Raw genomic sequence first — 15,328 nt, 5'->3', positions numbered from 1 at the left:
TTATGTGAGATTAACGTAAAAGCTAGTTGAACCGAACAATATATTATTACCATTCTATATTATTTCAACCTTAACCCTGAAATACTGACAAAAACTTATGAATTATCATCTTTATCTTATTCTAAGATGGAAACTTTATTCGTTGAGTATAGCAGTAGGAATGAAATTCGAAAACAATACCAATAACGCCCAAATTCTCAAATTCTCCATTATTGTTGGACTTTTTCTTCTGGGAAAATGCAATGAAAAACGTGGATTTTTTTTGAGATGTTCTTCTATATCTGAGTTCTGCTAGCTTTATCATATAGATAAAAGATCCCTAACAAAAATGTCGTATCGTACCTACAGTTGCTTCAGAAAGTTCCCCTTTTTTGCAAGAACCTGATAATTCTGAGTGTTCTCGTCAAGAATTCAAGCAGAAAAAAATTGTGCCTATAGAAGTTGAGACTCTCGATTGTCAATCTCTTTCAAGGCGGTGAAAGACAAGTCACATTATTTACCTGCATCCCAAATATCCAATGTTTATTTATTTGTTTAACCAGAAGGCTTTTACCTGCTCGGGACCAGAGACTGTCCATTCCGATACCTTTCGTTTGCAGGCTTTCGAATACATATATGTTATTTTAAAGAGCAATTTACACTCTTCGTGATTTCCTGGCAACATCGGAATGAGGAGGATTTTCAGCAGTGTGGGTGGAAATTATTTTACGTACTAGACCTTCTGATTGTTTATGATTATGAAATACTGAAATGTATCTGTAATTTCAATAAATTCTAAACATTAATACATACGATGACCTCATAGTTAGAATATTTATTTTATGGAATAGGTCAGCGAAATTTCAATGATTGGATTCATTCACCAACTTGGAAATATATGGACTTTTTCGAATTAGCCCAATTTCCTTTGTATTTTTGAAACCTAACGAATAATCCTATCATAACGATAAAGTTATGTGGACCGTCTCTAGGGCCAAAGGTTAAAAATATTTTGAGAAGTTTCAACAGTGGGATCAGATCAGAAAGGACCAAATATATTGGTAATTCAGTATACTGATTCTCATTGATTGTCATGGACTAAAAAAGAAATAGTAATATTTCATTATTTTAACCAAGAATTATTCAGTAGTACTCATGACAGGTTTAAGTGGAGACATTTTTAATAATCTTCAAGAACAATTTCCCTGAGAAAAATGCCAAATGACTCGGCTTTACCCAGCTCTTCTGTTCTATATCTCTTTCGTTTTCTACTCTCCTATTCCCATAGCCTTTCCACCATTGAAAAATTTTCCTCTGATAGTGAAAAAATCCACAGGAAACATTTTTAGATGTTGCAAAACTTTTCGCGTTTATATGTGCGTGCTTATTCGATATTATGCCACATCCGGAAGGCTCTAACATAGTTTTCACTCGTTAAGAAAGAATCGCGCGGGACGTAACAGTTTTCGAATGCAGATCACGCTCCCGATGAGCAATAAAAAAAACGAAATCCGCCCCTGTGCCTCCTTTCGAGGCAGGTGTAGTGAGTTTGCTTTTGCATTTCTCTAAAATCTAAATATAACTGAGTAAACAACATCTCTCATACGGGCGAGGCAACAGACAAGTAAATAGTAAACAACATTACATCCAGCACAGACGTATGCTATTCTATAGTCAGTATGTTTTCGGTCTTTGCTAGTATGGTTTCCTCGCTTTCGCTACTGGTTCATAACCTTACATTTCAAATTCCCGCTTGAATTATTACGTAATGATGATCAAGATTATTGTGCGTTGGTTGTCGGTAATTTTCCCGCCAAAATGGTTTTCGATTTTTTCTTGAACTGTGGTCGGACTCCCACGCATGTGGCTGCTGTACAATATAAGTGAATTCTTGTATGAACTCGATGATCCATGCTCGTGGTAATCTGAGGAATTGGATAGAATTGGTGAAACTTCATGATTTCATTTTCCCAGGTAAAACAACCTCGACAGAATATGTGGTTGAATTCCACAACTATCTTATGAACATTTTCGAATAAGATGTTCGTATATTTCTCTAAACTGAATATTGAACATAAGGACTTTGCACAGCACAGTTTAATAAATTCTTACACTTAAAAAAATGGGCATCTATGAATATTTTTCCTTTTGCTGGCTTCTTCTCGAAGAATGCTTAGGATTCTCATGAAATTTACCGCCAATTGAGAGTGTCCTTCAATCAAATTGCAACCTCAATAATTAAATTGAGAATCAATATTCTTGAATGAAAAATCAACGCTGAACTGCGGTACCTATGTTTATTTGAGAATCAAAAAACAATGTGAACTTCACACAATGGTAATTTTCAAAATCTTCTGAATATTTTAACCTAAACCATTTCGAATCGAAATTGATAAAAAAATCGTGAACATTCCAATTTTCACAATCAAATCAGATTTTTTTTACACCAGGTATATACCTGAACCTGTCAAATACGACATGATTTACCAGTCTATCAAACCATTACCTACAATTACAATTTCAAACTGAAATTTTGAGTGTAAAGTTGTTTTAGATTTCAACTCCAATATTAAGCCTAAAATTTCATTCGATATCTTATAGGCCATAGTTTCCCACATATTATTTTTTCATATTGTATGAAGTCAAAGTAGCGATACTAGAAAGGACAAGTTTCAAATCTGTTATCAGTATCTATTCGAAATGTTTACTCTACCAAAATAATTGATTCCAAGGAAGCCTATTTATTCAGTCAGCGACTGGTTTCACAAACAAACAAATTATTGTAAATATAAACACTCCGGTCGAATTAATTACTGGATAAATTAGATATTTTCAAACAAAAACGTCTTTCAACGTTTTTATAGGTTGAAATAACTCACCTGCTCAGCTGAAATGGATTCATCAACCAATAATAATCGACAGAGAAGCCAGTTCGTGAACTTGATGGAAGCGATTTTGCAACATTCTTGTATTTTTGAAATCGCATTCGGAATCGAATGCACAAACAGCAAAATTATTTCCAATTATTGCTGATCATAGTTCGCTAGCTGTGTTGTCAGATCTATCAGGAAGAATGTGCTAATCCCTCGACTTCAAAAAAGCCATACAAATTTTCAGTTTAATCAGTCCAATCAGAATATTTCATCGAATATTATTTTTCATGATTTTATGCTATATTTTCAACCCTTATTCGTTGGATTGTACTTGGGAGAATATACTTATTTGTATCAATTTCATCACAAATTGATTTTTCAGTTCGTAAAAGGCGCATGACGAACTTCCCAAACATGAAAAAATCAAAATTTGAAATAAAAATTGGCCTGCTCGGAATAGTAAAAAACCGAAGCTATGAATTTTGTGCGTTTCTTCTAACTCGCTCTGTATATACCTGTACATCATTCTGGGAAATACCCTTATTCAATATTCCGCTTTCAAATAGATTTTCACTGTTTCAGAGCGCATCTGAGCAGGGTCTCAATAGCACATTACAGCAAGCTCTATTTCGATAAACAATAAATTCGAAACCCAATAGCCGTTATTGTCAACGCTATAATACAATTTTTGAGATACGAATTTCTTTCAAGTGATGAAATTGATACGTCTATGCATATAAACATTATATATGTTTATCGGTACCGAAAATTGTTATCATAGTAGGGAGTTACCCCCCTGAGATCGAATCGATCAAAATCTAATATCTATTTTATTGTCGGATGTTGTTTCATGCATCAATTGTATCCAAGAACATTGCACCTACGAATGGATGAATGGAACTTTATGAATGGTCCTTCTGCAGTCATTCATCTCTTCAAAAATAGATCATTTATAGCTGTTGATTTTTACGAATACGATTACACTGGCATACCTATTGTATGGACATGTTTCACACATTATCGAAAAACAGGAAACTGTTCGGTTTGAATGAATGGCAAACTTACAAGCACATAAAATTTTCAGTTTTATGTACTTGCCCCCTTTGATATTCAATGCACCTGATTCTCAGTATGTCGAATTCATTGTTAGGTTCCTCTTGAAGTTTGAAATGATTCGAAAATAGTCCAGTACTCGAGTATGTTCATGAACTTTCAACATTTGTTCGTTTTTCTCATTCGTCATAGAATTTTCGGAAAACTTAAAAAAATTTGTATGTCATCTGGCAACGCTCCTCCCATCCACTCATTTCGAGGGTAGAAAATTGAGGAATGACACAAATTCTAAACGTTTTTCTTCGTTACTGCGTTTGATCTCTCAAAGTTCGTCTGAGAACACTGTTGTCAGCTCGACGGAAGCTATTGTGTTCATATTGTTTAAAAAACTCTTTTCCAACGGTCCTATTATGAATGTTAGAGGTGGCACGCCACGAAAAACTTCCATTCTCCCCCTTGTTTCCTCGCAACTCTATACAGTTCAAGGTCATTGTAGAGGGGCGAGTTGATCCCCTTATAATAAGAAAATAAGAGCAAAATTTCAGTGGCTGCTCCTAATAGCATAGTGGAATCGTTTTTATGGTGTGGGTGTCTTCTTTCCCAGACTTTCGGAGACGTAATTTCAGAGCACTCTTGAATTCTTAAATTTTTGATTTATCAAACAACTTCACGCATTTTTATCTGCTATGATTTAAGGTCTATTATTTACCATAATGAACAAAGTTTCCTAAATATTTTTGTTACATCGCGAGATAATATTTTTCAGCCATTTGAATAAGTCGGGAGGGGTGTTTTTCACATGACTGTCTTCAAGAATTCTAGGAAGGAACTGGTCTCACAGTTCGTGATTTATTCTTTAGGGTTTTGTGGCACCACACAATAGGCATTTGATAATGAAGATTCATTTTCTGTTGTTTTTTGTTCGTTTCAGCATTAAGAATGGATTTATGATATACTTTTTTCCACTACGGAGAAATGAATGCTAGATATATCATATTTTTCTTTGCAGTCCCTCATATTTTATTACTTCATCAAAATTACCCATGTGATAGTATTTCATATCGGGTTGTTATTTTCAACTAAGGAAAATATGGCGTGATGGGAAATTCATTTTCATTCGCACTATACGAGCGTTCCTATCTTGACAATAGCATTGAAAACACAACTTTCACGGCATAGTTTTTTTTTTATTTTCAACTTGGAATAAGAATTTGATATTTGGTGCTAATGTATAACTTGATATAGGTACGTTTTAAAATAAGTCATAGAAAATTACTATACTATTGCTATTAGAAAAAAAACATCGTCATATCTAGGAGTTAAGACACGCTGTATACATTTTCTTGCATCAATAAAGCGTAAATATATTCGCAACACAAAAGTTGTTTTCGATTTACTGAATTTATTCCACCATAGAGACTCGCACTTTATACAGTGCGAGTCTTTGACTCGTACAATTATTTTATAGAATCTTGAGGTCAAAAGGAACACTTTATTCCTAAACAATTTTTTCTGATTCGGCACTCATAAAAAGATATTGCTATTTTAAGTTTTCATGATGAGCTGTGACAACCCTGGAAAAACAAAATTATCTTCAGGATAACTAGCTTAATCTGTGACACTACACATCTGTGGATCTTTTAAACAGAGTTGTATTCGGCCAAAGTTCAAATTTCACAGATACTTTTCAATTCTTGAACATCAAATTACTCGAATACGGTGCATTATACGAGGAAATATGAGGAATACTTTTATTTTACAAAACATTCAAATATTCATTTGAAAGCGTCCAACTCAATTTCAAGAGTTGGGTTCTTCGAATTTTTGGTATTCTTATGGTACGTAATGGTCATAATGAGAGAACTGGAAGACGTGGGTGATATCTTGTGATCGAAAAAGATTCATCAAATAAATGCAAAACTAAATTCCGAAATTCATTTCATTCGAAGAAACCGTTTGTGAGATATAACCAAAAAATAAAAAATTTTATGCTTTTTCAACAGCCTGTATCTTTTAAACCGAGCCGATTCGGGAAAAATGGTAAAGAAAAAAAGTGTTCCTTTTAACCTCAAGAATCTACTGTTAAAATATTTGTTTGAGTCAAAGACCCTGTATATCGACGTGTTTCAGGATTCTTCTAAGAGATAGCTAATAATGTTAAAAATTTCATGCTGAAGCAGCAGTGGTTCAATGCTCTGAGTGAAAACGATTGAGGGGTATTTGGTAAGGTGTATATGAATTTTTTGTTGGGCAGTGAATGTTGCATTTCGATGATTGTGTAAATAATGAACCTTTCGGCGTATTATCGCCGGTTGTCATGCCATGCACCGCCGAAGCTCGGATGCATAAAACATCAGCCGATTGACACCAACCCCAAATTAAAATGAATCGGGTTAGGAGGAAGCCATAAAATATAGGAGGCAGGCGAGTGACAAAGAACAAAGTGTTTCGTGAAAATCGTAAATTATCGGGAAACCGAAATCTGTATCTTACGGCGGGGCCGAGTTTTATTCGGAATAGCAATTCGGCATCTCGTCCGATGAATGCTGACGATAGCTGATAGCTGTTGTGTTGCGGTTATGCCCTCCCCTTCTGCCCAATCCAATGATGACCCTCTGACCAGACATTCTATATTTTAGCTTGTCGCAGCGAAGCCGGAAGTGACAATTGGTTAACCGTTTTTAGATCAAGGGATCGCAACTGAAGGAAGCTGATTTTACTCCCGGGAGGCATCATCCGATGTTGGACCGGGGAGGAATTGAATAACATTTCATGAGAAATGGCCCCCTGTTTAACAACCACCTTGTGGTTTTCGTTTCAATCTGGACATAGTTTTAAACTCATTATCACGAGAGCAAAAATGTTTTGCTCTCCAATTGTTGAGGAAATCGTTGATTCTTCTATCTCAACGTTAAGCCAGCAGAAGCCAGAAGCTTATCGAATTTTTATCGAAAATCTGCTAATATCTTAATTTCAGACCTATTTTAGGCTCTCATTCGAACTCACTGAGGATTTTTCTTGTGTGCTTTCGAAAAACAACGGTTTTGCTAGCTCAATAGTTAAGCTAGCAGAATCAAACCACTGCAACACACTATATTTATTGAGAATTGGGTTATACTACCCTTTCAGGCTAGCTTCAGCCTTATTTATCACTCTAGTGAAAAATTTTTGGTTCTCCAATTGCTGGAGAAATCGTTGGTTCTGCTAACTCAACATTAAACTAGCAGAAGTCAAAAGCTTATCGAATATTGATCGAAATTCTGATAACATCTTAATTTCTGTCATATTTTAGGCTTTCATTTGAACTCACTGGGGAATTTCCTTGTGTGCGCTTAAAAAAATCGGTTGTGCTAACTTAACCGTTAAACTAGCAGAACCAAACCACTACAACATACTATATTTTCGAGAACTGGATTATACCACGCTTTCAGTCTAACTTCAGGCGTATTTATCACTCCGGTGAAACATTTTTTGTTCTCCAATTTTTGTTGCAGAAATCGTTGGTTCTGCTAGCTCAACGTTAAGCTAGCAGAAGCCAAAAGCTTATCGAGTGTTCATCGAAAATCTGATAACACCTTGATTTCAGGCCCATTTTAGGCTCTCATTCGAGCTCACTGTAAATTTTCGTTGTTTGCGTTCAAAAACATCGGTTCTGCTAGCTTGAATGTTAATCAAACCACTACAACATATTATAATTATCTAGAATTGGGTTAGCCATCGTTTCAGGATAATTCAAGGCTTATTTATCACTGTAGTTGAACCTTTTTTTGTTTTCCATTTGTTGGAGAAATCGTTGGTTCTGCTAGCTCAACGTTAAGCTAGCAGAAGACCAAAGCTTATCGAATTTTCATCGAAAATCTGATAACATCTTAATTTCAGGCCCATTTTAGGCTATCATTCGAATTCACTGCGGAATTTTTCTTGCTTGCGATCAAAAACATCGGTTCTGCTAGCTTAACCGTTGAGTTAGCAGAACCAAACCACTTCATCATACTATATTTATCGAGAATTGGATCATACAACCCTTTCAGAATAATTTAAGGCTTATTTATTACTCTTGTGAAATATGTTTTGCTCTCCAATTGTTGAAGAAATCGTTGGTTCTGCTAGCTCAACATTCAGCTAGCAGAAGCCGAAATCTTATCGAATTTCTATCGTATATCTGATAACATCTTAATTTCAGGCCCATTTCAGGCTCTCATTCGAATAAACTGGGGAATTTTTCTTGCTTGCGTTCAAAAACATCGGTTCTGCTAGCTTAACCGTTGAGTTAGCAGAACCAAACCACTTCAACATACTATATTTATCGAGAATTGGATTATACAACCCTTTCAGGATAACTTAAGGCTTATTTATTACTCTTGTGAAACATGTTTTGCTCTCCAATTGTTGAAGAAATCGTTGGTTCTGCTAGCTCAACATTCAACTAGCAGAAGCCGAAAGCTTATCGAATTTCTATCGTATATCTGATTACATCTTGATTTCAGGCCCTATTTAGGCTATGATTCGAATTCACTGCGGAATTTTTCTTGCTTGCGTTCAAAAACATCGGTTCTGCTAGCTTAACCGTTGAGTTAGCAGAACCAAACCACTTCAACATACTATAATTATCGAGAATTGGATTATACAACCCTTTGAGGATAACTTAAGGCTTATTTATTACTCTTGTGAAACATGTTTTGCTCTCTAATTGTTGAAGAAATCGTTGCTTCTGCTAGCTCAACGTTCAGCTAGCAGAAGCCGAAAGCTTATCGAATTTCTATCGTATATCTGATAACATCTTAATTTCAGGCCCATTTTAAGCTCTCATTCGAATTCACTGCGGAATTTTTCTTGTTTGCGTTTGAAAACATCGGTTCTGCTAGCTTAACCGTTGAACTAGCAGAACCAAACCACTTCAACATACTATATTTATCGAGAATTGGATTATACAACCCTTTCAGGATAACTCAAGGCTTATTTATTACTCTTGTGAAACATTTTCTGCTCTCCATTTGTTGAAGAAATCGTTGGTTCTGCTAGCTCAACATTAAACTAGCAGAAGCCAAAAGCTTATCAAATTTCTATCGTATATCTGATAACATCTTAATTTCAGGCCCATTTTAGGCTCTCATTCGAATTAACTGCGGAATTTTTCTTGTTTGCGTTTGAAAACATCGGTTCTGCTAGCTTAACCGTTGAATTAGCAGAACCAAACAACTTCAACATACTATATTTATCGAGAATTGGATTATACCATCCTTTCAGTATAACTTTAGACTCATTTATTACTCTTGTGAGTCTTGTGAAACATTGTTTGCTCTCAAATTTTTCGAAAAATCGATATTTCTGCTAGCTTAAGGTTGAAGCTTATCGAATTTCTATCAAAAATCTGATAATATCTTAAATTCAGTACCATTTTAGGCTCTCATTTGAACTCACTGGAGATTTTCCTAGTGTGTGTTAAGAAAAATCGGTTTTGCTATCTTATCCGTTATGATAACAGAACCATACCACTACTTCATACTATATTCATCGAGAATTGGATTAAACCACCCTATCAGGATAACTTTAGGCTTATTTATTATTCTAGTTAAACCTTTTTTGTTCTCCAATTGTTGGAGAAATGGTTGGTTCTGCTAAGTCAACGTTAAGCTAACAGAAGCTTATCGAATTTTTATCGCAAATCTGATAACATTACAATTTCAGACCCATTTAAGGATGTACAACCCTCAGCTAGTTGGACCAAGCCAATTATCTATCCAGAATCTTATTTCACTATTATTTTCAGCTAACTTATAACCCTAGTGGAATTTTTTTTGCTCTCCAATTGTTGGCGGAACAATATTTACAACCAAAACACTGTCTATGATTCCCTGAATTAATTTCAAGTAAGAGACTCTCACTTTATAACCGGAATAAAATTGAAAACCAGCACATTCGTAGAGAGGAAACTTTGAAGACCAAAATCACTCCAATCTAAATAATGATTTTCATTTGGCCATATTCAAATTAATCCAACGTTCCTACAGGAACATGGTGCGTGAACAAACACCTACGTCAGAAAATTGGAATTTTCTGAAGGGTTAAAATTGCCGGAAGAGCTCCATGCGTATGTATATCTTGGAAAATATTTATAGAGTGTGTTTGATCTTTCGCATGTTTTTGAACCCTTTAATCAATCCGAACGCCATAGAGAATTCGGGTTTTATTTATCGCAGTTTCATGTGAAACAAATAGAGCGTCCATTTCCGCACAGTGCTACAGGATGAGTCTTCGACTCGTAAAAATATTTCAACAGTAGATTCTTGAGGTCAAAAGAAACACTGTTTGCTCTACCATTTTTTCTGATTCGGCCCGATAAAAAGATATAGGCATTTTAAGCTGCACTACCCCTTGAAAAACAGAATTGCCTTCAGAATAACTAGCTAAATGTGACATTACACATCTGTGGATCTTTTAAACAGAGTTGTATTCAGCAAAATTATCCAGTTTTTCAAATTTCACAGATATTTTTCAATTTTTGAAAATCAAATAACTCAAAAACGGCGCATTATAGGAAAAAATATGAGGAATACTGTTATTTTACAAAACGTTCAAATATTCATTAGATAGCGTCCAACTTAGTTTCAAGAGTTGGGTTCTTTGAGTTTTTGATATTTTTATGTTACCTTATGGTCATAATGAGAAAACTGGAAGACGTGGGTGATATATTGTGTTCGAAAAAGATTCATCAGACAAATGAAAAACTATATTCTGAAATTCATTTCGTTCGATGAAACCGTTTGTGAGATACAACTAAAAATAACATTTTTTATGGTTTTTCAACAGCCTGTATCTTTTAAACCGAGCCGATTCGGAAGAAATGGTAAAGGAAAAAAGTGTTTCTTTTGACCTCAAGAATCTACTGTTGAAATATTTGTACTAGTCAAGGACTCGCCCTGTATACACTTGCTTTCTGAAAAAATGATTCACTTTTGTGAAGAATTTCAGAGAAAAGTAAAATTTTTTGGCAGACCCTCCCTTCCAAAACGCATCCGGTTCGGGTAGATCGAAAAACACACAATATTAGTCGCATCCAAAAAGATTATAAATAGAAAAAGCGGGATAATTCGGTTGCTCGCTGTTTCTTAGTTGGAGATTTGTTAAACACAGTGGAAAGGAAACATCGAAATAGCTGGAAAGAATGGCGAGGGCGAACGCCGCCTCTAGATTTATATATTTCATGGACTTAAAGGCGAGTTTCAAGAAATTTATCCGGGACATTGCATCCAGTCCGGGAGATACGAGTGTTATGATTTCATTTTCAGCTCGCCACAATAAAACACTCTCCGGACAGTAGTAGATCCCGCTGGACCTTCCAAAAATTCTTGATATATTCTCTCGAATAATTCCCAATTCCCGCAACTATGGCCTTTGCAAAATGAAAATTCATTATTTATGGCTGGGGTTTGTTCCTCTTTAGGGACCCCATACATGCGTCGGGCATTCTCCGAGGAAAAACCGTACAGACCTCACCCAACACCTATGGGCCACTTTAGCATTACCATATTACACGTTGATCATTGTTTTCATCGAGCCTACAGAGGAAAATCTTGTCATTACATATACAGATTGAGCAAAATGTAGCCCCCAATATTCATATCTGCGGTATTTACTATTCTGTTAATAAATTTTTATAATTGTTTTGCACCCTCTACCAGGGGTGGAGGATTCTTGAGTTTCTCAAAATTAAACCCTAACTTTTGGTGCCAGGAATGGATAAAAACCTCTTATCGCTGAAGATGATTCGGTCATTGATGGGGTTTTTTATCAACCCTCGTTTTATAATAAAGATGAAGCGGTTGAACTGATTGAATTCGAATTTTTTTAATGTGTTTTGAGGTCAGTGACATCCATCAATAACATACATTTCTCGTAGGTTAATATTTGATGAATTATCTGAAATGAAATCACAATTTTAGAAATGAATGCCATCAATCACTATACTGTACCATAAAGTATGTTTTAAATAATAATTCGGAAACATCAATTACTTTCAAGGTGTATGTTATTGATTTCAATGTACATAAAAAATTAAAAATTCTAATTCAGTATTTTCAACTATTTCATTCCTGTTATAAGAAAAGTGTTAATAAAATAACCTCAGCAATGACCAAATCATCAAAAAAGTTCTATTTATTTCTGGCCTGTTAGGGTTGCCCTTAAAAGCTTCAACTACCCTCCACATCTCGTAGAGGGTTTCAACTCCCCAGTTATACATGAACAGTTGAGTGGAGAATTTTTCTACAAAGATAGTAAAGATATGATATTTGCGGTGCACTTTCTTCTTCTTCTGTATAATGAGCTCAAATCTAACAAGCAATAAACGTCTGCTGAAAAATCATATTACAGGGGTAATGACAACCCTAGCGAATATCTCATGTCTTTCCTACTGTTCCACAAGATACACTGATGATTTTCTCTTATAATGCGCCATTTTCTCGTAATGTCGTATGTCCAAAAATAAAAAATATCTGTGAAATTCGAAAAATTGGGTACTTTGACCTAATGGAACTCTTTTTAAATGATTCACAGATGTTTAGTGTCACAGAATTAGCTAGTTATTCTGAAGGTTATTTTGTTTTTCCAGGGCTGGCACAGCTCATTATGAAAACTTAAAATAGCCATATCTTTTGATCAGGACCAAATCGGAAAAAATGTCATAGCATTCTGATGCGATCTATTCAATTGCAGATTTCTACTTTGGTCACATTAATCGTTTTTCACATTTTCAGGGTCATATTGGAGACGTTCCCTTTGAAAGTGCTGTTGGCTGGATGAAAAATCATTTTTCTGGAACGACTCCATGGTATCCTGCTTTCAGGCAGTCGAGATATAGCGTGAGTAATCTTATATGTACCTAAATATCTCTCTATCTCTATCTATATATTCGATAATATAAAGGGAACAAATTATGGTATGGAATGGCTAAGTTTGAATTAAAAAACTGTGAAATTCAGAAACATGTGAACTTGCTACCTTAAGCTTGTGACAACAATGTTATCCAACAAATAGGGTCAAATCTTTCCTTATATATGATTACTTATAGTTTCTTTAAAAATATCCTGAATTTACGAAACTATCTTAATCTCTCGTAGATGAATTTTGGTGGAAATAACCTGTTTGTTTTCTATATTAGTTGGCCCAATGGCAAAACGACTTATTTTTTTTTGCTGCGCCTTTAGAATTGCGAAAAATCGCCTGGTATCACATAATAACTGGATTTAAATGGGGAGGAAGTTGTTATAATAGTGAAAAATTTTATTGGACTGATTTAAGCATGGTACTCTCCAAATGAGGAGAATGGAATATGGAAAACACGTGGCCTGCTTGGCTCCTCTGCTGGTGATCTCTCTCTATAGCGGAAAACGTGATGGGGCCTGCAGCAATTTTTTATCATTTCCCACGATTATTTATAATATAGACATAAATCGTGCCAAAACTATTTACGAGCGTGTTAAAAAATGTATACATTCTAAACAATCGGTCAGCATATTTATAACAAACCGATGCTGTAGCCACGTATTCTCTTTCTGTTTACAAGCGAAAATTAATCAGTTCGACTTGTTTATTGTGCTCCACTTCAATGTTTGTTAATTTCTGAACGTCTCATTCCCCTGCTTCCCGTTAACGCAAAGATTGATAGAATGCCGGGTTGTCCGTTCTATAAATTTCAGCGCCAGGATCAGATCCAACCTTGGACACGGTTTTCCTAATGTTCATCTTTAATCTACGGACGTTGGACTTTCAGATATTTAGTACTTCGAAAAGCATCTCAACTCTCCTCAAAAATCGGTTCCAGTTTGAATTTACAGTAACAGTCACACAATCAAACTCGAGTAGAGTCACCTAGGTCATTTCATATTCGTCAAACGAAGTATAGCGAGTTGCGGCTTAAGGTATGGTTTCGCTAGTGGGCCGGACGCATGCAGTGTCTGCAGAATGTGACGACTCATGCGCAACTATCAAACTGCAGTTTTGTTTTGTTGCTTTAAAACTCTAAAGGCTATCCTCATCAAGAATCATCGTACAAATCTGGAAATAAAGGGATATACCTCATTCTTCCTTCTCCTTCTTCAGCCTTCCATAGAGAGAATAATATTCTAAATCGGGAATTATCCATCTGTAAACAGTTCGCGAAACGAAAAACATAGGAGCAAAACCAAAGCTCGCCGAGTGGGTATTCCGGAGATGTGCATGCAATTTTCGATAAATATCTGTAAGTGTTTACTCGCATCTTAGGAGCATTTTGAGAATCCCCATCGGCTTAAGCCCTAACAAAGAAACGAAGTTCTCAACGCTTTCAGAGGTTGTTTACACGAAATTATAAACGATTCCTTTTTTTTTCCGAGGAGGTTCAGATGGAACAAGACGCGGAGGAAACTGTAGGCATACTCAGTTTCATAATTAGTGTGGTTCTTGCGCTAACTTAATTGCGAATTGATTATTAATCAGGAAAAATTTCAAATGAAAATTTCTCCTTTCATCGGGAGCCTATTAGAAGTTTAGATAGGTTATTTTTTCATTCTGACAAAATTTCATCAGGTCTTATTGAATCTTCGAGAAGAATTTGAAGAAATTTTCACTTAGGAGAAACAGTCGAAGGAGATATTCAGGATTTTCCCATCTAATAATTATTATTACTCTGATGGACAAGAATTCAGTGTTCAAATTTTAAGATTCTCTTGAAAAGTGAACACTGAATTAATGGTTTCAAAATGTAATGTGAACCTGCACCATTCGATCTCAATTTGTCTATATTTTTTATCATTATCTCTTGCATATTCCAATGAAAAGTTCTCCAAACGCTAGCTGTATATTCTCAGGTTCGTTCTGAACAAATCCGCGTTTCCGTGGATATTTTTCGGTGGTTGCAAACTGCTTAATCAGTGTTTGCCTTGCTCGTTTCTTCTTGAACAATTCCTCCAAGCTTGTGCAGCTCCACTGTTTACTGATTAATAGGAAATTTTGCATTTAGAGTGTTTACGAGTATCTCCGATAAGGTTCGAGGAAAAGGTAAACATGCATTATAATTTCCTTAGTATGGTGATCTTCGACTTATCCAGTGAAAACGTTTTATGATAAAATTTATTCAGAGAACTCTAAAAAACGAGTGGATCAGCGGATGTTCGCTGAAGCTAGACGAAGAAATCGATAGATCAGAGATTCGAGAACCCAAAACCATCCATCCAATACCCAATACATGAAAGAAACCATCCTCTAGCACTTTTGGACAAGATTGCGGTTCAGGGTTTTCCAATAAGATGTTTCATTTTGAATAGCCCGCTATTTGGGCAGGTATATGAGCTGTTGAGATGAGTTAGCGATGTGAAGAATCGAAATCTTGTGTGTCACTCAAGAAAAACTGAGAATATTGCTGCTGCATCCTGAAGTGTTGACGA

The 15,328-nt window shown here is 35.5% G+C and overlaps 1 protein-coding gene across 3 annotated transcripts in view; it reads left to right on the top strand.

The window, feature by feature from the left end:
* The first annotated feature begins 1,590 nt into the window (after positions 1–1,590).
* LOC123321254 (forkhead box protein P1) overlaps positions 1,591–15,328 on the top strand; it is a 96,322-nt gene continuing 82,584 nt past the window's right edge. Inside the window, exons 1-2 of one of the 3 annotated variants that reach the window (XM_044908689.1) lie at positions 1,591–1,953; positions 12,662–12,766. In XM_044908689.1, the coding sequence (XP_044764624.1) occupies positions 1,936–1,953; positions 12,662–12,766 (123 nt within the window). In that variant the 5' untranslated portion in view covers positions 1,591–1,935. The remainder of the gene's footprint in view (positions 1,954–12,661; positions 12,767–15,328) is intronic. The other 2 variants (XM_044908688.1, XM_044908690.1) reach the window with 2 other exon arrangements.

This window comes from Coccinella septempunctata, chromosome X (genome assembly GCF_907165205.1).
Source record: "Coccinella septempunctata chromosome X, icCocSept1.1, whole genome shotgun sequence".
NCBI lineage: Eukaryota > Metazoa > Arthropoda > Insecta > Coleoptera > Coccinellidae > Coccinella > Coccinella septempunctata.
The sequence above is the reverse complement of the archived record's forward strand: the minus strand, read 5'-3'. Positions and strand labels throughout refer to the sequence as shown.